Here is a 25584-nt window from a genome sequence, read left to right as displayed (position 1 = left end):
TTGCAGTCAGGTTGGTAGTTACTTGTAGTTTTTGAAGATTGTAGTGATGTTTTTAGTTACTAACTTGTAATTGTTCAGGTTTGTAGTAAGGTTGGTAGATACTTACTCGTAGTTGTTGAGGTAGTAACTTACTTGTAGTTGTTGAGGTAGTTACTTACTTGTAGTTGTTGAGGTTGGTGGTGAACTGCTGTAACAGGTCCTCGGTGTGCCGGGTCAGGAGGTCCTTGATGTTCTCCACCCTCACTCTGTCCTTGACCTCCTTCTCCAGCAGCCTATTTATCTACAATGACATACTGTTCCTGTACTTACAATCTGATTGTGAGAGACATGTCAAAAAACTGTATCTAACTTTTTGATGATTATTGTAAAGCAATAGGATCAAATTCAGCTCTTTGAACCCCTTAATCACACTTTGCTTTGTTTATAAAGGAAGCATGATCTTAAGGACCAAATGTAATAAGATTGTTGAATACCCCATACTTAACCGTAGAATGTAAACACAATAATATTGAAATAGTCTGGATTACATCTGGAGGAGTTCATACCTCAGTAAACTCCTGGATTGCCCCCCTCATCTGGACCTCACACTGCTGTTTGGAGGTGGAGGCAATCTTGTTCTGTCTCTGGAGCTCCACCTGTAGGTGGCGCTGTAAGTGGTCCAACTCTAGATTACTGAATGCTGTCTTCACCGACCGCTGGTGTTGGTAGTTCTTCAGGAATGCTGTGGTGTCACTGTTTAACAAATATTTTGCATACATGATGAACATGGCAGGTGTGAAGATTGTACATTTAATTCACATAAGAAACATGAGACTTGCTAGCTTTCCATATAAATTAGGGCAATTTTTGCATTTAATCATATGTTTAATCAGAGGGGGAAAAAATACATTCGAAAAAAAATATATCAACTGAAAGTTCAATGATGATAATATCCACCAAAGGAATATATTAATACCTACCTATTGCTGGCGATAATGACCAGGTAAAAGACAGTCAGAGAGACACAGGCGGCGTAGATGAACTGGAAGGTCATGTAGGCCACCATCAGCACCAGGTGGGACCACCGGAACCGCAGAACATCACCCAAAGGCTGACCTAGAGACACAGAAAATCAATGTACAATGGGGCCTGATCACTCACCTTGCATACACACTGTACAGTGTTACAAAATAAAAGATGTGGACAGTGTCAACCAGTGTAACTTTGTCAATATTACATCTCATGAGTGTATTCACTGTTTATCACACGACTTTGTCAGTTTTGAATGTCATAGAAAATTACAAAAAATACTTTAAAATATAACAAGATTTTGTAATGGTAAGTTGTGGTGTGATGTCGATACATGTACTCACCAAACTTGACAACAATCCCAAAAGCTGAGATGAAGATGAGCAGAAGTACTCCTCCACATACGGAAACAATGAAAGGAACAGAGAAATGAGGGGGTACCACAGCTTCTGTGGAGTGAACCGTCCGAGTTTTTCTCTCGCTCACTGCAAAAAGTACAGTACCTCGTATCAAGTGTGGATTTGAAAATGAGTAAAAGGTACAGAATGTTGTATCAAGTGTGGATTTGAAAATGATTCTGAAAAATTTCCTGCCACTCAGATACAAGTTAGTTTATAATATCAAATACACAGAGGTATGTGACAGATACTTACATGTCCCTAGCTGGCTGGCACTAGCCCTGTACACATGTAGCTGGTACTTTCTGACGTTGTCCCTGACAGACACGATGAACTGTTTGTGGGACTGGGAGGAATCGCCACTGGGTACGGAAAACACCAGGGAGAAATCCGGGGGGCACTTGACCTGTATGTCATACTGGTACAGGGGTCGGCCGGGGTAGTCCGGGTCCGTGATGTTCACGTTCAGAATACCTAATACATAGAATTAAGACTATACTAATCTTCAAAAAGCTCTGTATAGAGATATAGGATATAAAATTTAAAATTGAAAATATTTGGATTATTTCTTTAATAAATTGATGGCCAAAAATCTCATATTTGAAATTTTGAGGAAGATCTGATGGGTAATTTGTTGACCATCCAGCCTCCTTAAATGGCCAGGCAATATTTTTCTTCCTTATTTTTAAATTCAAAATCGCTAAACTGTTGAATTGGGCCATTTTTTGTGAATTGTCAATTAATTCTTTAAACACTTTATTGGGATGTATTTTTATGGATTCCCTTGTGTGGTACATATCATAAAATAGACTATAGAATGTGTTTAATTTGTTGCCAATGTTAACTTATATTTGAGGGGTATTCACTAATCTCCAAGAAATTGAGCCCTCACAAATTATAATGATTCCACAATATTTATCTCATAACTGAACTACTGTCTGAATATAAACTTAAGGTATCAATTTAAGTTCTCATATATAGTTACAATAAAATTCATCTTTTTTATTTCAAATTTACCTGGACAAGACACCACTTCGCCAGTCACATTCAGATTCCAGTGTGTGGAATTGTGGGTAATATTTCCTCTTAAACTTCCTTCTTTTAACGTTGCCCCTGGATACAGTGAGAACAATATGGAAGAATGCTTGGAGACCTCGAAATTGACCAAGGCTTGAGCAGAGCTGTTGGTGATAACATAGGTGAAGTTTCCAAGGTAACGACCTTGTAACGTCTGCAAATGATTGTAGGGATCCTCAGACTTGATGGAAACCAAGTTCTCCAAAGCATCATCATCACAATGCTTTTCACCTGTTTTACATAAATTAAAAATCAAATTAAAATTTATTTTTTACTTGCATGACTATATGCATTAAAATTTAAAACAGAGACCATATAGAGACACTGTCACTTCAATTTAAATGCCATTGCAAACATTTATCTTTCCTCAGAGTATTGTTTTAAAAAAATGTGTTATAATTTACCAGCTTAACTTTTCATGGGTAACATACTTAACCATAATTTGTTATATCTGATAGCTTTCAAAAACTTTGTGAGTGAATCTTACTTCGCTGTAAGTGAAGAATTCATAATATGCATGTTGCCCTTAACCATTTTTTATAGCAGTAGTTCATATTAAGGTACTTCACTACACCGAGACTTATACTTTTTAAGACACTACGTCACAAGATGACAATTTAAATGTTTTGTTACACTGTTTATGTCAATCGATTAAGATGTATATTGTAACTAGAGCCGAGCTCGTTGCAAAGCAACGAGTAGGTCTTCCGTCGCAACTTCGTGTCGCGAAAGGATTGTCCATCAGTCTCATTAAAATACCTCCTTCTCCTGACACTTGTCAGAGCCTGACAGACCCTGTATTGATAAAAGGTAATCTTTACATGACAATTTCTTCTTACGAATTAGAGCTTTAGAAAATTGATTGGAACTCTTCAAATGGAGACAAAAAAAATTAATTCATACCTGTTTTCTATGTAACCTCTAGATTGCGTATTGCACAACTCATTAAACAGATAAAGGCATATCTTTGCTAAGTAGGTGTTTATTTAATTTGTATGCAAATGTGGAGGTCAAGTGGGTATAGTCTGTTATTGATACAGGTCTATCAGAACCTGGCGAGTGTAAGGAGAAGGGAAATGGTTTTTAATTATACTGGATTATCAATATGATAATAGTAAGTTCAAGAAATCGAAAACGAGACTCAATTTCAAAGTATTATTTTCATACCAGGCAAGTTCTTCGTTTAACTTACTTCAAGTTTAGGATAACTTTAAAAAGTACATCATTTATGTACATGTATATAATTAATTTAATTATAATAAAAGTGTGGATGTGGCGGTGGGGGAAATGACCCAAAAATCAATTTTCTAAGCGTTAACTTAAGGGAAATTTTGGTTGAGAGAAAGGGGGTATTGCTCCCACTGGACCATCTAAAAGGTACTGTTAGCAAGCTCACAAATGATATCCCCGCTAAGAAAGAAGTCATTACTCACGTATTTCTCTATTAGAGAATAATGGATGGTCCGTTTTCTTTAATAAGTGAGTCGGACAAGGCAGGGTATATTTACAGGTCACAAGTAATCTTTATGACAAACTCTAGCTTTTACTCATTTCCATTAATACAAGATATGACACATGTTTAATATGACTTTGAACTTGCGCAACTGACCCTGGGTCAAGTTCATGACACATCATCGGTCATCAGGAATCTTTACATGAAATAGAAACTCCCAATGTTTCTCCTTAAATGACTTAGGAACAAATCATTACACACCCTCAGGTCATAAGCAATCTTTGTGTGAAGTAAGAAATTCCAAAGTGGACCGGAAACAAATTTTGCACTTTTCCTGCCAGTGACCTTTACTTTGTCCAAATGACCTTGGGTTTAGGTCATGAAGCTTCGTCAGTTAACGAGTATTATTTGTATGAAGTAAGAACACTTCCAATGTTTCTCCATCAGAAAGATATAGACCGGACACGACGTACGGACGGACAAGGTGATTTTTATTTAACCCCCCCCTCTCAATTTTTTTTCGTGGGGTTTAAAAATCTTTTTCGCCCGTTTTGTGCGGCACAAAAAAGACCTATATTTTTCAATTATTTCTATCATATCACATATAAATATACATGTAAATGTATGATTTGTATGCACATTTGAGTTCTTCTCATCATCGTCGGAAAGGATAAGAAACCCTTGGGGTCCAATAATGTCTTTTCATGGGCATTTGTCAATTTGCATCACTAAATGATTTCCAAGCGGTAATAAGCTATCAAAGCTATTGAGATGTTACATGTAGATATTGAATTTCTATAGATTTAAATTTAAGGTTAGGAAAAACAACACTTTTTTATACAGTAAAAAAAAAATCTAAAATAGCTTTATGTACGCGTACACATAAATAAGAAGATGTAGCGAAAGCTATAAAGACTTTATTTCTTCTGTTCTAGACTTTTTCAGAGTTAACAAGCTACAAGTTAACAATCTCCCATTTTGACAAGCTAGATTAAAAATAAAATATTCAGCTGAGTTTTAATCTGCATTACAACCTCATATTACACAACTTCAATGATTTTTTTTATCAATGTGCATATAACAGTAAGTAAAATCCCCAAGAACAAATATCTATCGCAATTAAATGCATACATTTTTGGGAGGCAGAAAAGTCGCTATACTATAGTCTGCAAGTCAATTGAACTACTACAATTATTTCAAAGAAATAAGAAACTGTCGACACTTGCAATACTCTGATGATTTAATGACGATCGACCGACTTTATTGCTTAATGTAGTCGTATATCATTACTTCTAATCCTGAGAACAAATTTTATTTAATATTTGACTTAAAACTGTTAACTTATAAAACCAGAGACATAAATAACTTTTTAAGTTATTTAACAGGTCTAGGCAACCTCCGTTTTTGGAGGATAGATTTTATCCTCCGTTTTTGGAGGATAGATGTATGCGCCCCCTGGTGGATCTTTTCAGATGAAGGACAATTAACTCTGTTTTTACAAAGGGAGTTAACTATGAATAAAATATAATTATTATACTATAAAAATATCACCTTATTTAGCTATTGATAATTATAATTATTGATAATATTTAATAAATATTTAAGTTTAAATAATTGCAGGGCTGATTTTAAAGAAAAATATCTTATGTGAAGACGCTCACATTTTGTTCAATATTCTGGATAATTGATATCTATAAATGGTATCATTTTGATTAATAAAATTTAACAATGTCTTTTTGTGTGAAGGGATTAAATTTAAATGATACTTAATAACATGTGAATTAATTAGAATAAGAGCTACAAAGTTCCTAAGGTATATGCAAACATTTACTTTGTACATGTACAATATAGCAGATCAAGATATCTATTGTGTGTCTCTCAACGTGAATGAACTCATTAATGTTTCAATGAGTAATAAACATCACTATTTTGTGATTTTTATTAAATGAAACATGTAAATAGTGTGTGTCATTTGTAAAACTGAACACAGGAAGTACACACTTTCAAAGCATATTGTGAAAATACTATACATAGAATTTCAAATCGCCGCATACAATCATTAGTTTATTCCCTTAACTTTAATTCCCATATGGTCTGGTGCTTGCATTTTCTCATTAAAGATATGCACGAAGCCTTTGAAATATACCCATGCTATCCTCCAAAAATGGAGGATAATTTCACCCACAATGCAAAGTGACTTTCCATATATGGTAAAAATCAGCAGCCATCTTGAAATTGAGCTATCCTCCAAAAACGGAGGTTGCCTAGACCTGTTTAAGTCTTTGATAATATATATTTTATTCTGTTCATAACTATAGAAGTTTAGCGTGTTCAACAGGTTAAATTTTTAGGCACATTCTCTGATTACGATACCGCACCTTTAATGTGAGGTTGATTGACATCGAATATTTAAACACTTATTGTTTAACAATTGACCGCTGCATTGAAAGCATCCTTCCAAATGTTACTCAATTATTTATCAATTGCTGATCTGCAGCCCAGGGGCAATATTCTAGGCTATGTGCGCTGACGCGACACGAGATTTTCGGTCGCACGTGGAGCGGATTCATTTGACTTAGCATAGACTGACCGAATAAACACACGGGTGGGAAGGTGACATACATTGAGGAGAAAAATGTACACATGTTAAGCAGTCGCCAAAAATGGGTCTTTGCCACATTTTGAAAAAAAAAAATCCCTTGCACTGTGATCATGAAACCGATAAAATCTAAACAAATCTTGTTTAAAAACTCATGTGAACATTCTAAAAATAATCACTAAATCCCTCAATTCTATCGTGTCAGCCTCTACCGCCAATCGCAACTTCTCGGGCCTTTCTGGCAAGCTCGGAAAAACACTTCGAATGTATTACCTAGGCGTCCATGACGACCCCCCTTTTTTAAAACTTGATATAATTACAACACATTTTATGATCTGTTGAGATGTGAGCTATATTTCATCAAAGGTATCAATATACACTAAAATATAACACAGAAACAACATACAAAACTTCTTGCCGATACTTATTTTAATGGGAAGCGACTCCATTTTGTATAATATTCTAACATCCGGTGATGTTAATACATTCGAGGTGTTTTTCCAAACTTGCCAGAAAGGCCAGAGAAGTTGCAATTGCCTCTACCGCATGTGTTAATTTGATATTTGATTTTTTTTATCCTGCCTTGAACGCTTGGAGACTGTTTCATTTTCTTAATTCGGCTAAATAATGCTTCCAATTTTGAGCGCGCGCTCTCTCTCTCTCCTTCTCTCTCATTTTATGTGCAACCTTATGAAGACGTCAACTACTTTCTACGATATCTATAAAACCTCTCAGCAGTATCTAGCGGAAATATTCGTGCGTAAATAAAAAAAAATCTTAAATTGAAACACAAGTCAATCTTACATGTACCGGTCAAAAACTCGAATAAACAAATAGTTGGAATCGTACAAAATATCAATAAACATGCACGTGTGATCAAGTACATGCAGAAGAACACGAGCTACCGCGGATAACTTGTCCACTCGCGCGGGATCTCCTTGGCCATGTTCTAGGGGTGATCATTTGAAGGTTTAATCTTTGTGGTTTTTCGTTGTTTATCTATAACATTATTAGTACATGTATAGTTTTTAGAACATTTTAGAACTACAAATTCACTATTGATTTATGTCTGATGATGTTTCTGATTTGGAACAATATCGCTTTTATCAATTTTTAGAGGGGCTTCTCAATTCACATTCTAATGTTTCATTCAATAAATTGAAGGTGAACAAAAAGAACATAAAATTGAAACAGTTCTTGTATATATATCTTGTTATTAGATAACCGCTGACCTCTAGGTAGTGCAGCCGCGACCGATTTCCTCGGCCGCGGATGAGGGATCGGATAACTTACGTAAAGTTAAAACACACATAAAAAGCTCAGAACCCAGGAAGATTTACAATGTTTGCAGTATGATGAATAAACTCTAATCAATATAATTTTTTTCCCCTTTAATCCCACAGTTGATCTATCTGTCTGATACTGCTTCAGTTCGAGTTTATGATTAAACAGAACGATTTCTTATTCTATCGTTTAATTCAAATTAAGAATAGTAAGCTTTAATGTCATTGTGTACGATTCTTGTGATTGCTGCTAAGTAAAATCACATATGACAGACGCGATTCTTGTGTATTAGATAACCGCTGACCGCTAGGTAGTCCAGCCGCGACCTTGGCGATCGAATTTCTCGGCCGCGGGCGAGATGGGTTATGTAATGACGCACACAACTAAGAATTTAGGTCGATTTGAAATGCTTGCAGTAAAATGACTCAAATCCATTTCATGGAAGTTATTTTTTTTTAAAATCTAGTTTATGTATCTCACTAGATAAGAAAAAGAACGTTTATATTTTCTCGTTTTTGTTTTTCTTAACGGTTGTCCACTATAGGACCTAAACAGAGGTTACTCCAAAAAAAAAAAGGCTGTAAGAAAAACATGTACACGTATACTTTTTAGACACTTTTTCAAATGAATCAAAGCATCCCGTATATGCTGGAACACTTTCAGCTGTTAATATATGTACGTTATTCGCACGAAGACGATTCGCTTACTTGCCAAATGAATACAGGTACATGTTAACAAGACAAGCTTTTTACACTCATAATACGCATTACCGGTACAAAATAGTTTTGTAACGACATTGATAACACAATAATGAACAACTTTTTTATCGACAGCTATAGCGAAATATTAACCATTTTTGAGTTATAAAGCGAAGACTTTTAAGTGCTCTAGACCCCTAATTTAAGGGGCCAGCCCTTTTTCAATGGTGTCAGGTGAAAGCCCTTGACATTTTGCACATATTTTGTTCTATATGTGTTTAGAGAAAATTTTAAACTAAAGAGCTACATAACAAAAACACAACAAAAAATCAGCATTTTTTGAAACACAAATTCAAATTAATTTTTTGAAACTTTAAAGGAGAAAAATTGTAAAAACAAAACTCGGAGGACAACGTTCAAACTCTCTATTTTGAAGATTTGTGACTTTGTAACACAGGCTGTGAGCGGTTTCAGAGCCTTTGCGTGCACAAGAATGCCTATATTTTGGGGAAAAAGGGGAATAACTCGATACCGGAAGTGTCGATATCAACGATTTTCCATAGATATTGAGAAATAGTAACTACCAATAAGCTCTGCAAATTTGAACTTTATAGGACAACAAACAAGCAATATATTTGAGTTTTAAAAAACGTCTAGAAGAAAAAAAAGAATAAAAAGAATTACCAACAGAATCAGTACAAGGTCTTTCGTTGAAAACGGAAGACCTTAATAACTCAGTGGTTAAAGTATCAGGCTTGTAACTGCAGATCATGAGTTCGCATCCGCCTGGGGCTTTTGTTCATGTTTAATGACTGAAATTTTTGAAAATTTCATTTTTTATCTAAAATTGCACATTTTTTCGCCTATTTGACACATATACTTCTTATCCATCATGCTATCTATCATAATCAAGTAATTTTCTGCTAATTTGAGAAACTATTTCAAGGTGTGGTGAGGCACCTTAATACTTCTCCCCAAAAAATCCCTATTGATGTTTACTGCCCATTATAAATAATGTACAATGTAATACATTGATAAATGTATCAGCTTCTTACCAAATGTATGAGAGGTTTCCCGGTAAGGTTTATTACATGAACTAGTAGCTTACCGAATGTATGCGAGGTTTCTCTGTAGGGTTTCATCGCCCTGACAGGAGCTGATGTTCCCTGTATGTAGGAGCTCCTGACACTGTCCCCTGAGGTTTTATACAGCCCCACGGTGACATCCCTCTGCCCCGGGGACCCCTCAATGATGTCTGGGATGACCTCCAGCATGGATTTCACCTCAACCTTCACAATGTGCTTGCTGCAAAATGGTATAATTTCATGTACATATTTATCACATCAACAAACAATTGCCAATTGAAAAAAAATCACTTTCCTCGTAAAATCACGAGAAGCACATCTTGAGGATTTGTAATCTTATTATTTTTAGGACAGATCTAAACTACACGAAACTATGATAAACTTTGGCATTAATGATTTTATATTCTCAAAACTCGAGTAAAATAAGGAATGTACAGCACTCACTCTGATTTCAGTTTTCCAGTCTTTTGCCACGTCTCGTCTCCGTAAATGCTGAAGCTCTGCGTCATCAGCGTGTTGTAGTAGTGTTTGATCGTGTACTCTAACTCTAGTAGCTTCTGATTGGGTACCAGAGTCATGTGACACAAGAAGTCATTTTTGGGATGGTACACTGGTCTCAGTCTAAACTCGATGAGATCACCTTGCTTGCAGCTAGAAAAAAAAATCGGCATAAAATTAAGTTATATTTCTAGGATTATAATAACTTTTTCATAAATTTATCTTGAAAGGGCAAAATAAAGTAAATAAAAAGTATGTTTAAAATAAAAAAAAATGATGAGTGCATAAGAAGGCTTTCAAGTTATTAACAAAACAGGTGAGGATGTCCTCAGTTACCTCTCAGTCTGGCAGATGTAGTCATGGTAATTCTTGCAGACATCACTGCAGTTGTTCTGTGTGCAGCAAGTGAAGCATTCTGGGAGTCGTGGGGACTGACCGTTATCGCCCCCGGAGATGGCACACTCCCCGCCCTTGAGCAGCATCTGCCTGGCACAGTGTCGCGTACAGTTCAGACACGCTCCATTACTCAGGAAACAACTATAGAAGAAAAACGTGACATCATTAAGTTAATACCTCACGAAAACCAACACGGGGTATTTCTTGCTCCAATGTGTTCATAATTGTTAATCATGGCATAGATTCATAATCATGGCATAGATTTAATGTGGCATTGAAAACATAAAATCAAACATGAAAAAATTACTTTTACTTAGTCAGACACGCATCAAAATAAATGTTGCAATGTAACTTGTCAATTGTCATTTTTGTCTATACATAAAATATTCAATACAATGCATACACTACTATGGTGTTTTGTCATTTTTTGATACTGTTACATTAACCTTCAATGCTGTGTATACCAAGTTCTTAAATCTATGACATCACCTGCAGTGACCTACCTCTCCGATTTCTCCACCCATATTGAGGTACTGGTGGTGAACTGGGAGTCCAGTGTGGAGAAGACCCCGCTGACCGGCCCGGGCTGGGAGCACATGATGGCCCCCTCCCGCCCCTCATCCTGGGGTGGGTACTGTCCATGCTGGGTGTACGTCTTACACGGTCTGATCAGGGTGTGGCCGTACTTCTCCCTCTCTTTATACGTGATGTTCTACGTTTGGAAAAAAAAAAATTCACGAAAAGGTGAACAGAAAAATATAGTAACAGAACATTTTTAAGGGGGCCGGTTGATCGTGGCTATTTTTAATCTCCAATGTCAATATACCTTATGGGTTTTGTAGTACAGCTCATGTCTGACAGGCATAGGGTAGGGGCAGTAACTCTCCAGCACAGCTTTGTCGCCTGTGAAGCTATCTAGCTCGTTCTGTCGGGAATGATTGACAGGAGAGAAGATGGGGGATGGATTCAGGTACTTCAGGGCTACTTCTATATAAAATCCAGACCCTGCAACAAAGCCAAATAGTGAATATTGTAGATTCCTAATTAAATGTGAGGAATTAATATCTGCATAAAATCTTCAGAAGAACCACTTTAAAATATCCCTGTTATTTTTCTGACAGTTTTGAACTAACATATATGAAATTAAAATAAAACACTAGCCTAAACAAATTTATGGTTTTGCAATTTGATACAAACAACAGAATTGGGGAATCATGTACTCATGTAAAATAACAAATCTACAGTATATTTTTATGATATACTGCAGTCAATTTGGAAGTTTGTTTGTTTATGAAACATATAGATTTCAGAAAGACATGACTTTAAACCTAATGAAAACATGATCACATTGTTTAAGTTATATTTTAGAAAAGGTGCCACTTGACAAGAAAAAAACCCCTCTAAAACATTACAGAACATGTCAAATTTTTTTTTTAAAAACCTGCTAAGGTTTCTGATATCATTTTTCTGAGCTTGACATAAGATTCTTTATGTAAAACATGACTTAATAGGATATTAACCGACCATTAAAAAACAAACATGTTTGAAATTTAAAAAATCATGATTTTCCTTTAAAAAAAAAAACCCAACTAGCCTGACCCTGAACAATTATGCAAAAACAAGCCTCACTTTAGGATATGATTGACCTTGGAAACTAACCATCAATGAAACTTCGAAAACAAAAAAAATAAACCCAGTCACTGCTCTTTGTTTATTACATCAGAGCCAGATAACAAACAGAGGAGAACTGTTCAGAATGCTATGAACCTTCAGAAAACATTAAAGCCTGCAGATTTTTGGCTGGCCAGATAAAAAACACAGCAGAACTGTGACTGTGTTAACATGACTTACCTTTGGAGAACATGAAGGACTGCGTGTTTTGACTGGCGCCACTCTCTCTGTGGTGGACCGTTGCCATGCCGTTCTTGTATGTATCGTCCCGGTCCTCCACGATCACGTTACCACTCACCACCGGCGGCTTCAACTCGCCTCTCTCTGTAAACACCGCAAAAATGACCAAATCTTAGATTCATTCGCATTACTGAAAACATGGCAAAATTTATCGAATCTTCAATTTATTTTCAAAATTTTAACATAAAAACAATTCATTGAATGTTAATTCATTCTCATTAATGTAAATATGTTAATAATTACTGAATCTTTAATTCATTCAAAAAACTTCAGGCACGTCAATATCTTCTCATATCTTAATACATTGTAAGCTATCTGTTTATAATATTTCCGTATTCAGTACTGTGTTCCGAGGAGTTGGCAGTGTGTACTAAGTGTGTACTAACCTTTACAGACTCGGTTCTGTTGTCGCGTACATCTCTGGTATTCGTACTGGTTCTCCGAACATTCTCCGTAACACACTGAAAATGATGAACAAATGTTAAAATCTGTCCATACTAGGAATTCATACAATTGAATTTTAGGACAGTGATTCTAAATTTCTACTGCAGTAATTGTTCAGGCGTTTCGAACTCACTGCGACAACTGGCGTCATCCATTTTCCCACATTTGCTGTACATGTAGAAACCTTTGTCACACTGGCTTGTGCAATCTAGAAATGGAAAGCATACCAGAATTAAGCATACGAAAACTTTCCATACCTTTGACACAAAATAAGATTATAAGAATTACAAAATCAAAGTTTGTCATACATGTTATTATCAATGCACCCTTTTTGAAAAATTTTTCCCATTTCTTTGACACAAAATAAGTTTGAAATTTGTAAAAAATCAGAATTTGCCATATTTACCAATGCACTTTTTCTGCTGGTTATTTCCACATATTCCTGTCTGGTATGTACCAGGTCTGCAGGGGGCGTTACACTCTACAGTACAGAAACAAATACTGTACAGATACTACAGAAACAGATACAGCAGAACTCTCACTTGATGGTGATTGTTATATTCACTTTCTTAACTAAGACTTTGATCCAAAGTTAGCTCATCTAAATTCTATGGCCTTGATTTCAGAACTACCATATATACGGTAATTTTCGTGATGATCTAATTTTTGCGGTCTTTTAAATCGCAAATTATTAAATACGCAGAAATTATATTCTGTATCATTTTCGATAAGAAACATTTTAAATCGCAAAAAATGACTGACGCAAATTTAAAATGCTAAACATTTTCCCCATTTTCGCAAATTTTGTGACAAGCAAAAAAACCCCGGATATACGGTATAAATTTTAACAGTAATTCTTTCCCCAATGACAACACAACCCATACAGTGTGGTAGCAGAACAACCGATTCTGACTGTGTCAAACAAATCATCAGGACAAAGTAAGTAACAGTTAATTAAGTACCTTCACACGACTTTCCGTCCCCGTAGAAGGGCGGACTACAGATGCAGTAGTAGGAGCCAATCATATTGAGACAACCAGCATCCTCATGGCACCGGAACGACCCGTCTCTACACTCGTTCACATCTGAAGGATACATAAGTAATAAAGATAGATGATGAAATACTATTTACATCCAAACACTGTACAGTCTATCAAAACTTAAAGTCTTATTTTTTTATTTATTCACTATGTACACGTTTAAGTGCTGGCCACCTTCCTGATACAAATTAGTGTGATATTTTTTAATCGTAATAAAATTGGAAAGAAGCCACCATCTGCCATCATTCTGCCCTGTTACATTAGTCTGCTTTTTTAAAAGAAGGAATATTTTTCATGTGTGCACTAACAACGAATCAATGGACTAGGTACATTTATTTATTAATAAATAGTCTATCAAAACAACCAAAGTAATCATTCACCATCTGTTTACATATTTGGTAGCTAATAGTTTCCTTTTTGAAAAATTAATGCTATTTTTAATGCTTGCACCAGCAAAGTACAAGTCGGTAGGTACATTACTTGATTTGCCGAACAAAAAACTTGCAATGCTATAAAATCCCCCAGTTCTGACCATGACATTTTTTCTGATCTTGATATTTGTACTGACCTTGACATTTGTTCTGTGCATCCAGCCTGTAGCCCTTCTTACAGATGCATTGACCCGTGTCCTCATCACAGCCCTGGGGGCAGTGAGACTTGTGACACATGGATGAATTCAGGTTCTTCAGCCTCGGCTCCATCACATCTGAAATAACAATGAATACATTACAGCTCAGTCAGCCTATCTAGACAGTATATATATCTAATGAACATTTTCATCGTATGATTATAGTTTGGTTCTATATATATTATAAATCTGTATACGATCTCTTTTTAATTCACTTATTTAAGTACATGTATAAAAAGATCTGATAGATCTTTTTGGAAGTTCTATGTTTACATGTTAAAGTAAATATTAACTTTTTTTTTTCTCCAGATTCAATTTTTTATTTTTTACCGACAAACATGGATTAATGGTTTGACTCTGACACCCCTGTACAGTGTACCTACCATAGGCCTGCACTTTGTACGGATTCTTCACGACATACGCCGGCTTGTCCTGGTGGAAGAAGACCTCGATTTTCTGGGTGAAGAAACGTTTGGGGGCGTACACTGTGATGTGGACCTGGGTCCCTGTGATGTTCATCTTACTGTACACCCCTCCAATCAGACTCAGCAGGCACAGGGAACACACGATAGTCAGGTGTAGTCTGAAACATAGAAACATACAATAGTCAGGTGTAGTCTGAAACATAGAAACATACAATAGTCAGGTGTAGTCTGAAACATAGAAACATACAATAGTCAGGTGTAGTCTGAAACATAGAAACATACAATAGTCAGGTGTAGTCTGAAACATAGAAACATACAATAGTCAGGTGTAGTCTGAAACATAGAAACATACAATAGTCAGGTGTAGTCTGAAACATAGAAACATACAATAGTCAGGTGTAGTCTGAAACATAGAAACATACAATAGTCAGGTGTAGTCTGAAACATAGAAACATACAATAGTCAGGTGTAGTCTGAAACATAAGAACCTCTCAATAGCCAGGTGAAATCTGAACCCTATGAGCACATGAATTCCAAAACATTGCTTTTTAAAACTTTATCATTGCATTCACTCTCAAACATACAAGCTGTATAATGGAAACAATTCACTAATGTATTTCCTGCAATTACCAATCTTCTTGTTAGCAACTTCAAACAAACCTTGAAGGAATGTTTTTCCGTTTGACACTGCCGCCCCTGGTAGGCCCCTCTGTAGCTGGTTCCCCTCTCTGAGCACCATTGTCTGGTTCCTGTCTCGTATTACCCTGCCTCTGTATCTTAGCATACTCAGGTCCTCCGTTTTTAGAGCTACCATGCTCTGGGCCACCATTCTTTGAAGAGGAAGGCACACTCTTGTGCCAGGAAGGTTTTTGGGGAGGATGGAAGACCTTCGGCGGTGGGGGGAGCAGAGATCCCCCTGAGGCCTCACCGTTTGACTGTAGCTCTGGGGGAGGGGGTGGTAGAATCTCTGCCTCGTTATCTGGGGGTCTGGAGTTGTTTGTGGCTGTTGGGCTGGTGGGTGGAAAGACAAAGTGGTTCCTGTCAACAGTGCTGGCAGAAGGAGAGGCTGCTATTGTAATGTACGTCCCTCCTCCTGCAAAATAGAACTCAGATTTAGAATTTTATTCTAACCAGCATAGCTTCAATAAATGGAAGGTAGAAGAAGGTGGTGTAAAAACGGATGTTTACACAAATAGAATGATGGTAATCTGTTCTAATGTGGCATTTCAGTTTTGAACTAGTAAACCAATTGGAAAAGATCCATCATTTCACCATTGAAGAGGCAATAATTTAATATAGCTTATTGTTAAAATTGACTGTGTTAAATTTTTACAAATTAGCTTATCACAAAAACAGATCACTAATGACATAAATGTTTATATTAATTGAGATTCACACAACAAAGATTACCAAAATCTCCAAAGGGTGACAGTGGCAATGACATAGCTGTTGGCGCTTCATCATAAGCAAAGCTCCTGAGTGGAGACCTTGCTTCCTTGGACGCCTGCTTCACGAAGGCCGGGGGGCTGGGTAAGGGAAGACTCACATCGGACAGCACGTCAGCATCCGACTCTAATGGCGGCATCTCAAAGTCCATGTCGGAGTCAATGTCTTCGTAATTATTGTCTGTGCCTCTCCTGTTGAATATCTCGGTGCTTCCGTACATGGAACCATCACTGGTGACGCTGTACCGAGTTCTGTCTCCTCCAGATGGATGTCTATGACGATCCAGGTGGGGATTCCGGAGACGGTTCTCGGCATAGCGGGAAGGACTGTTCTTGTTTCCTTGTCTTGCTGGACTGTTATCGTTGGGATTCCTGGCGGGGCTTCCCCCCATGGGGCCCCTAGCAGGGCTACCACCCATGGGAATCATGAACTTGTCCTCCCCTGAGGGGTGCCTGACCCTATTCCCCTGGTGTCTCTCCCCAGACAAGTGTCTGGTTCTGCTGTCCCCTGAGATGTGTCTCTGCCTGCCATCAGGGCCGGGAACTCTGGGGGCAAATATATCATCGTCATCATCATCATCATCATCATCATTGTCATCAACTACCTCAAACACATCTTTTTCCTCTGGTGCTTCTGGGTCGATGAATAAACCTGAAAAATAAAACGAACAAATTTCTCAAAAATGTTGATGAATGGTTAAAAAAATGTTGCCCTTGACTAAAGAAAGCAGTAATATTGTAATATTTATGTTTCAACTAGGTAAAAAGCAAGAGATTGAAGAATGTCAGAGACAAAGACACTAACTTGTTGTGCGGGTCCTCCCAGATTTCTGCCTCTGTAGAGTCCCTGTGAAGCTGGTTAAAGGAATGTCCATGGAGCTGCCGTCTGGTTTTGGTGTGCCTGGTTCAACAGGAGACAGAGGGGGCTGAACAGGAGGTCCCCTGGAGGTCCCCATCTGTACGATACCAGATGTATTGTCCCCCACTAAAGACTTCTTGTCATACATGTCTGCACCACTAAACGGAGACTTGGTCCGCTCATCCTGTGGGGTTATAGGTTCAAGTCTGCGAAGTGAACCTCTGCTGTGTTCTACGGGTGGGCTCGGAAGTTCATCTCTCCTTATAGAACTTCGACTCGTCTCCTGTGGTGTGGTCGGTTCATCTCGTTTGATTGAGCTTCTACTGTTGGTCTTGCTGCCAGATAGCTTCCCTAGCTGAGGTATCTGGTAAGGAGCTTTATGCCTTGCCGAGTTCCGGTTTTCAATGTCTCCGTCCGATCTCGCCACCGGAAGTACTGGCTGGTTGATCCCTCTGTACAATCGAACATCCATCTCCTGGTACGTGAAGGAACTCTCCGACTTCTTGTCAATACTGGCCTGGCTACCCTCAATCAAAGGCTCTAGTAGCTTCTTGTGGGTATTCCCCTCTCCATCAGAATCATCACTGTTAGGGTAGTCCATCACTGTATTATAGGATGGGGGGTCGTTGAGGGAGGGGTGGCGCTTTCTATGGCTGTGCTGCCTTGCGTACTGGCGCTGGGCTCTGGCTGAAGTAGCAGGCCTCTTTTGAGGCAGGAACTGTTTCTCTTCATTATCGTCGTCTTCATCATCAAAATGGTGGGACAGCCTGACGTTGGCCATTTTCCTGTTTTCTGCTTCCTCTTCCTCTGGCTCCTCTGGCACACCCATCAAAGTCTCCTCTCCATCCTACAAGCATAAGAATAAAGCAAGGCAATGAATAATTGCATATCTAAATAATTGTATATCATTAAATTGATCAGTCTCATCTAAATTCTACACGAAGAACAAGCCAATTATTTAAATTGAATATCACTGATCCCCATCCCCATCTTACATTAGAAAATTTACAATCACATTCTTTCTTAATCACTGGCTCCAACCTGACACCATTCCCCATCTCTCACTACTAACTCCCACCCTTACTAGCCCCCAGAGGTGGCCTCCCCCCAGACTTACCTGTCCCACTGACTCTCCTGCAGGGTTGGAAGACAGGTGTATGCTGTGACGTGACCGCTTCATCACGTTGCCGTAACTCAGGTTGTCCTGCTGGAGCTTCAGGTGTTGCTTGGAGCAATACCACCTGACCGCACACAGAACAGCCACGCCTGCCACAACCAACGCCCCCATACCGATCGCCGCAAAGATCCATGGGAGAGTGATTACAGAGCCGCTGATTTTTTCCTCAAACTGAAATGGCCAGACTAATTAAATGTACAACTTGGAGCCATCATATTTTTCTAAAACTGAAATTGACATACAAATTAAATGTATTACATGGAGCTTGTGATCTTTTCATTGACATCAATTATAAATGTACCATGTGTACCAATAGATACAGAAATGTTTTGCAATGATCTTTAAAGAAATTTCACTTCAATAAAGGTTAACTATTACAGTTTCAGAAAATACAAGAATTTCATTTTTATTTCATCTCATATACTGGTTCATATGTACTACTTGAAAATAGATATTTGTTTTTGCATGTATGTTATAAATTTCCCATTTCAGACCCGTGCCTGAAAGAAGAGTGTCTTACCACTTGTATGAGTAGCCTCCCTTTGCTCTCTTGTATGGCCGACTTGACAGAATATGCCTCATCAATGCTGGGGGACGAGATGTTCAGTAAAACCTTGAAATCATTGGACTCCTTGAAGGTGACCGACCCCTGGAGAGTATACATAATAAGTAATTATAGATAATAGTGTGCCTAAGTACATGTACCTGTATACTACATGGAACAGGGATCACATGTCAATTCTAATTGTCACAGGTAGGAGATTTAGGTACAAAACAAATCCTGCAAAGAGGTGGCAAATCATTCATCTAATTGCTGTGAATTAAAATGGAGGGGGTACAGTTATCAAGTTGGAAATTCTAAAGAATCCATAATTCTTTGACAAATTAAGCCATATATGTATATTCACTTCGAAGACAACTTAACAATGTAATTGCTCTAATTTCGATAAAAAAAGCCTAAACGAAGTCAAAAACAGGGATAAAAGAAGGTTCAAGGTGTTATTTGGTGGATGTATAGGCAGGTTTGTTGCTTGGTCTGGCTGATTACATCGCGCTGCTCGCTGGCATTGTTGACAAACTAAAGATTCCCGACTCCACGCACCGCTGGGCCAGACATAGGGGGGTAAGTGGATCCCCTATGGAGACGCTTGGGTCATCCCCGAGGCAATGAACCCTTTTATGTCCTTTTGTCAAGCTTATGTAATAAGGGTATCAAGCTATCTGTTGATTTGTCAAAGAGATTTTTTTTTCTTCTCTTCTCTAACTTTACAAAAGCTACACGCTTCTAGATCAAAAGGATTCTTTTGTTTTTATACGACTCTTTTTTTAGTGTGTGTAAACTTCTACTTTGTATTCAAAATTGTGAGCTGTTAAAAAGAAGAAGAAAAAATGATATGACAATTTTCTGCACTAAACGAAAAAAATACTAAAGAATGTGATACTATTTATTTACAAACACCTGAGTCATTCTGACCGTAATACATTATAAGAAAATGTTTTCCAATACCCTCCACCCCCCACTCCACATCAACCCAAAAAATCAGTGGACGACCTGCCAAACAAAACAACAGAACAATTACAAGGCACATTACTGATCTGCAGTTGACAAGTGACAGCCGAAATAACACCATTGACCTTCGCCCTTCACCTGGATCGAACCAAATCTTGCAGACAAGATTACATAATTTGCAGAGTTTTTAGGATAACCATCTTGGAAGGAAGTTAAATTGGTTGATTGGAGCGATCATTTTTATCTTTAATTTTTTGGCAATGTTATCACACAGAACGCTTGAGAGCATGCTTTTTTCCCCATTCTATAACACACCAGTTCCTCTCAATGTCAAACTTACAATCACATGATGGTACTTCTCCCAAAAGATATCAAAACATGATTAGGACCACTCTAAGTTAATTTAAGTTTTATCTTTCAAATTTAGACACTGCTTCTACACCTTAATAAGAAAATGCGTTCACATGCAAATTAATTAAAACTGTAATACCTAATGTTTGTTTAAGCTTTAAAAGAATCTAATTTGAATACATAATACAGTTGGATGACTTGAATTCCCAACATCCACATACTAATTCAAAATCTTTATTTCGTGAAAGAGTCTTGAAGGGAAATAAAACAACAGACACAATTGATAATCAGGATAAATGCTCTCTCTTCAGTTTAGGGTTACTCTGAGTTATAAAGCATTGATATTTTTTCATAAACTTGACATAGAAATTAAATAATTCAATTCCGATGACCAACAGCTTTACTGTTACAGCGTCCTAGACAAGACATCCAATCAAATCGCAGCTAGAGCAGACACACGGACAGACAGCTGAAGATGGATCTTCATATAAATAGTTTAAGAAGGTTCTATCAGTATGGGCTAATTCACTATTAAAGTCTGAATTTCAATGAAGAGAGATCTGTGTTTGGAATCTCGGTTTGCAAGGGTTGACCTTCAGTCAATAAATCTATATGTATAGTATTCTTTACTCTGCCAATGTGTATGTCAAACGACCTTATCTTACATTGGGGTAGAGGGTATATTATGTTTGTATGCTATCGGCATTCAAAAGTACATGTACAAACTAATGGTACACCACTTTGTAATTTGTTCAATAAACCGGTATATCCTTTCAAAAACTTCATTCCAAAAATGTGTCCCTTCTGCCCTCAAAATATTAAGGGGAACATCTGTAATACAAAAACAGGACTTGTTGCTGGTATTTAATTGAATTTATTTGTGACGAGTCTATATCAATCAAATCAATGAGAGAAAAGCCATTTTCCTTACACAACACCCCAATATTTCTCTCAATAAGGAAGGGGTTTGGTCCACAAACTTAAGAGAGATCATATCCGAGATCCATACCGACAGACAGACAAAAACCGAACAAAGGACCCACTTAAACCGTCACCCAACTGTGTCCCCAGATTTCAATACATCCTTGTGGTTCCTGCTAATGCATTCAATAGGGCCCTGGAATTATATATCTTGGTCTTTTTGCATGTTCCCTATCTGTCTCTGGGATCTGGGAACATCCCATTGAAGTCTTCTGTGGTTTGAAGATTAAGGAAAAAAAAAAACTACTACTTTGTCAAGCTTCAAAATTCAATTTAATCAGAGGTACCATTGGGGGAATTGGCATTTAGAAATATTCTGTACGGTGAATGAAATGGCAAAATTCCTTCGAATTAAATTTTACTTAACATCTCTATTTATAAACCACTAATACTTTAATAATACATGCAATGCAAAACAATTATAATACCGGTACATGTGCATGAGTTTGGGGCTTTGCCTAAATAATGATCAAAGCATTGCTTTTGTTGTTATTTTTCAAATATCAAATGGTAATTTTCATTATTATATGAAAATTATTTTGAAATAAAGGGATTCAATCATGAATTATGCGAATCATCTGATTCGAAATCTAAGTGTAAGCATTTATGATAACATCATACCATAAATGGTTGTTATACTAGTAAATGTATATATCAATAAATCCCACCCATTTCTCATCCAAATTAGAACGCTGCCTTACAAGAGTATATTAAACCATGGAGAGATGAGCTTTTAATTCCGTCTTTGCCACGACAAGATGCCTCGCGTAATTTTCTGATAAACAGTAGATATGTGTGACCAAAACACATTTACTCTGAATGTGAAGTCAACATTATTACCTTATCTCATTCACGATCAATTTTCTTTTACTCTTGCATTGAATGAGGGTATAAAATAAGTTAAATGGACAATTTTTTCCACCAGATTGTGCAGAAAATCATCGTAATTTTGGGACTTGTGCCTACACTGTCTGTTGATGAAAGGGATATACAGCTCTGCTCCAAATATCACAATAATTGCTTTAAAAAGACAAACATACTTATATTCATAGTTCAACAAAATCCTATAGCACAGATTGGAGCAATGTTAATACATTTATTAAATGTGGATTTGAACTTTTCCTGCCTGATTTCAGAACATGTAAAATTGAATAATAGATATTCATTATTTTAATTTAACTCTAACTGAATATCTAGGTTTTTTTCTTTGCATTTCCACAAAATTTGTGAAAATGGGAAAAATGTACAACTTTTTTTTAATTGGCGTCAGTTACTTTTTGCAATTTAAAAGTTTCTTATGGCAAACAATTCCGGATATAATTTCTGCATATTGAGTATATTGCAATGTAAAAGTGATTGCAAAAAAAAGCGAAAATTAAATTATCCCCAAAAATACTGGGTATAGGGTATTTAAATACACCGAGTCAATGTACTTTTATTTATTTTAATGAAAAATCCATCATTTCTTAATTAATTAATATACAATTTAACCTTATAAATTTGAAATATCACAACATTGGCAAAACATCATTCCTAATACATGTATCTTCTCAGCTTATATGTCTTATTATAAATGGGAATCTGGAAATACCAAAACTATTAAGCCATACCCAAGAAAAAATCATGGGAAAGATATGCATAATGAACACAAATTGTTGTTGTACTAAGAGGCAGGGCACCTTGCAATGCAAACAACATTTTGATTTCTTTCCATTTTTTACTTGTTGTAACAACGTTATTTTGGCACTAAATAGTTAAAGCCTCACCACCGATTTCCTATTGACTGTTGGGTAAATATTTTCCTATCGCTGTTTGCCCAAGACTAAATTCGTCCTCTGTTTCAATTATTTTCATGGCAACTTGGGGGAAAAAAAAGGCCCGTTTTTAATTCGGTTGTGTTTAATTTAGGTTTAATGACCTCCTCCCACTTTGAAAAATATTTGGTCCAAATTATACGAGAAAAAAATCTACTACCTTTACTGATAATCTTATCTGATAATGAATAATCAATTAAAGCCGAAACACTCTGATTAATCATTCAATTAAATGGGCAGATCTGCCTCAAAAGAGAGAATTAGAATAACAAAATAATAATTTGTCATGGCGCAACAATGAATGAAAGTATGGTACCACCGCAACATGCACGAGGAATGAAATGACATAATAGCCTCTAAACACCAAACACGCCCAAAACTGCTCATCCTCCGAGAGAAAACGTGCATATACCCACGTACATGCCTACCACCTACGAACACCTGTAATGTGTACGAAAAACCCTCCGAACATTAGGCGTTAATTTACAATTTGTTGTTTTCAACCACTTACAACTAAAAACTATGAATGAATTAAAAAAAAAATAGACTGAGTGGAATAATTTCCAAAACCAAAAAAAAAAAATTAAAATAAATTTACGGTTCAAAACATGAAGCAGGTACGGTAGTAGACAAGTGCAAGCAAATAGCCTTGCTTCATGTCTTGGCATGCTCATAGGTTTTTTCAGTTCCTTTTTGATTTCCAGCTTTTATTACAATACACACACACACACAAAAAAGAAATCCCTGTCCTCTATATCTACAGCCTTATTACAGGACTCCTTCAAACTCTCTCTCTCCGAGTGGCAATGAGTAAACTTACAATAACAAATAGTCTTTATGCCCCTGGCTTCCAGATTTATTTCGCCTCTTAGGGGGGAGAAATACTAATATTGACCGAAGTTATCTATTGTACCCGCTTAAGTCAACACAGGATCTTGTTTGGGTAAAGAGCTTTCTATGTTTGTGGTTTTGCACGCTCAATGTTCACTCAGGTGTTGTCTGCATAAACCAATTTGTACAGAGTCCACTTAATTATAAAGCTGGCCAGAATTCCTTCCATTTTTCAACAGGATTTCAAAGACTCCCGGGAGGGATTGCATTTTGTTAAGAATCTTCTCTCCAGCTTAATGAATTAAGGAGCCAATTTATGCAGTACTTTGAACTCAAAGCGTGATCTGATAAATTGTTTTGACAAAAAATTTTTTCAAGAGGATAACAAAATTTGGTTGAAATTATAACATAATGATTAACTTCATAATTAATTTTTTGAATGTCACCAATGAAAAGCCTGCATGTACTACATGACCTCCTCCACAATGAAATCTTGGACAAAATGGTATACACAGTAAGTCACAGACTGTTTATATTAAGGAGGCTGAATGGTCAACAAATTTTGCCCATCAGATCTACCTTCAAATTTTAAATCTTATATTTTTGGTCATAAACTATAGTTATAAAAAATACTGAAAAGAAATAAAAAAAAAATTTAGGTATAAAAGTTGAACATTTCCTATGTTTGTCTAGAGAGAGCTTTTTATCTCTGAAAGAGGTTATTGTAGTCTGAAAATGGCCACTACCATTCCGCCCTCTATACAACGATTTCCTCTTGTTTATCTGATATAGTTATCCTGACAACCTTCAGCAGACATGATCAGTGGGGCTCAGGCTAGCTGCTAAAGACGTCTCCGAATTGTCAGAACACCCAACCTTCAGGAGACAGGGTAACTTATCTTTCAGCTGCAAATGCCAGCACCAGAAACTTAATAACTGTTTAAGTTTCTAAGCTTTTATTGCATCCTCTTACTTGTGTATTTTATGAAATATTTGTTCCCCCTGTTACAAAATGATAATTCTAATTTTCTGAAAAGTCAAGTTCAAGGTTATTCATGGGTCAAGGTCACGGCCCCTTCAAACATAAAATACAAATAAAGGTTACCTCAACGACACTACCTCAAAATCTTAACAGTTTAACAGTTGAAAATATGCCAGCCAAATGACCGATTGCTTCAAGGTCATCCCAAGGTCATTTTTACAAAAAATTTTATTTGCTACATATAAATGACAAAAAATATCACTTATTTAATGCAACTGAACTTTAACGCAGGCTAATTTATATCAATGCCCAAGAAAACTGCTTGGTGAGGATAAAAACAATAAATGAATGTTAATTTTCTTTATCTAGAGCTTCACATGAACATGGTCAGATTTATTTTTTTCTTCAGCTGCATGATAATTATTCTAAATACTGCATGCAAGAATATACTGTGGTTCCAGGTGCTTCACTTTTTGAACTGACAGATGATAATGGGACATGCTTTAGGAGTAATATTACAAGTCTATGAGGCCTTTTACACTTGGATAAAAAAAAGAAAAGAAAAAGAAAGCCCCGAACACATTTGCAGTGGGAGACTCCCGGCTCTGTTTAGCTTGTGTGAGTGATGATCGTACATGGAGAGGTTGTCCATCTCCCCTTTACGAAGGCCTCTACCACACATAAACTAGG

The 25584-nt window shown here is 36.8% G+C and overlaps 1 protein-coding gene across 3 annotated transcripts in view; it reads right to left on the bottom strand.

Moving 5' to 3' along the window:
• LOC105344582 (uncharacterized) overlaps nucleotides 1–25584 on the bottom strand; it is a 63634-nt gene that overhangs the window by 7023 nt on the left and 31027 nt on the right. For all 3 annotated transcript variants that reach the window (XM_066069140.1, XM_034472680.2, XM_066069139.1), the window contains 23 exons: nucleotides 18946–19074; nucleotides 18366–18596; nucleotides 17195–18095; nucleotides 16355–17041; nucleotides 15605–16037; nucleotides 14903–15102; nucleotides 14460–14597; nucleotides 13814–13936; nucleotides 13258–13332; nucleotides 12985–13059; nucleotides 12794–12868; nucleotides 12348–12491; nucleotides 11323–11501; nucleotides 11000–11208; nucleotides 10437–10637; nucleotides 10047–10253; nucleotides 9626–9822; nucleotides 2424–2714; nucleotides 1662–1880; nucleotides 1353–1493; nucleotides 960–1095; nucleotides 546–732; nucleotides 159–280 (listed from right to left, as the gene is read on the bottom strand). In XM_066069140.1, the coding sequence (XP_065925212.1) occupies nucleotides 159–280; nucleotides 546–732; nucleotides 960–1095; nucleotides 1353–1493; nucleotides 1662–1880; nucleotides 2424–2714; nucleotides 9626–9822; nucleotides 10047–10253; nucleotides 10437–10637; nucleotides 11000–11208; nucleotides 11323–11501; nucleotides 12348–12491; nucleotides 12794–12868; nucleotides 12985–13059; nucleotides 13258–13332; nucleotides 13814–13936; nucleotides 14460–14597; nucleotides 14903–15102; nucleotides 15605–16037; nucleotides 16355–17041; nucleotides 17195–18095; nucleotides 18366–18596; nucleotides 18946–19074 (5300 nt within the window). The remainder of the gene's footprint in view (nucleotides 1–158; nucleotides 281–545; nucleotides 733–959; nucleotides 1096–1352; nucleotides 1494–1661; nucleotides 1881–2423; nucleotides 2715–9625; nucleotides 9823–10046; nucleotides 10254–10436; nucleotides 10638–10999; nucleotides 11209–11322; nucleotides 11502–12347; nucleotides 12492–12793; nucleotides 12869–12984; nucleotides 13060–13257; nucleotides 13333–13813; nucleotides 13937–14459; nucleotides 14598–14902; nucleotides 15103–15604; nucleotides 16038–16354; nucleotides 17042–17194; nucleotides 18096–18365; nucleotides 18597–18945; nucleotides 19075–25584) is intronic.

The sequence above is a fragment of the Magallana gigas genome, chromosome 8 (assembly GCF_963853765.1).
Source record: "Magallana gigas chromosome 8, xbMagGiga1.1, whole genome shotgun sequence".
NCBI lineage: Eukaryota > Metazoa > Mollusca > Bivalvia > Ostreida > Ostreidae > Magallana > Magallana gigas.
Note: the sequence above shows the minus strand (reverse complement) of the source record. Positions and strands in the feature narration are given on the sequence as shown.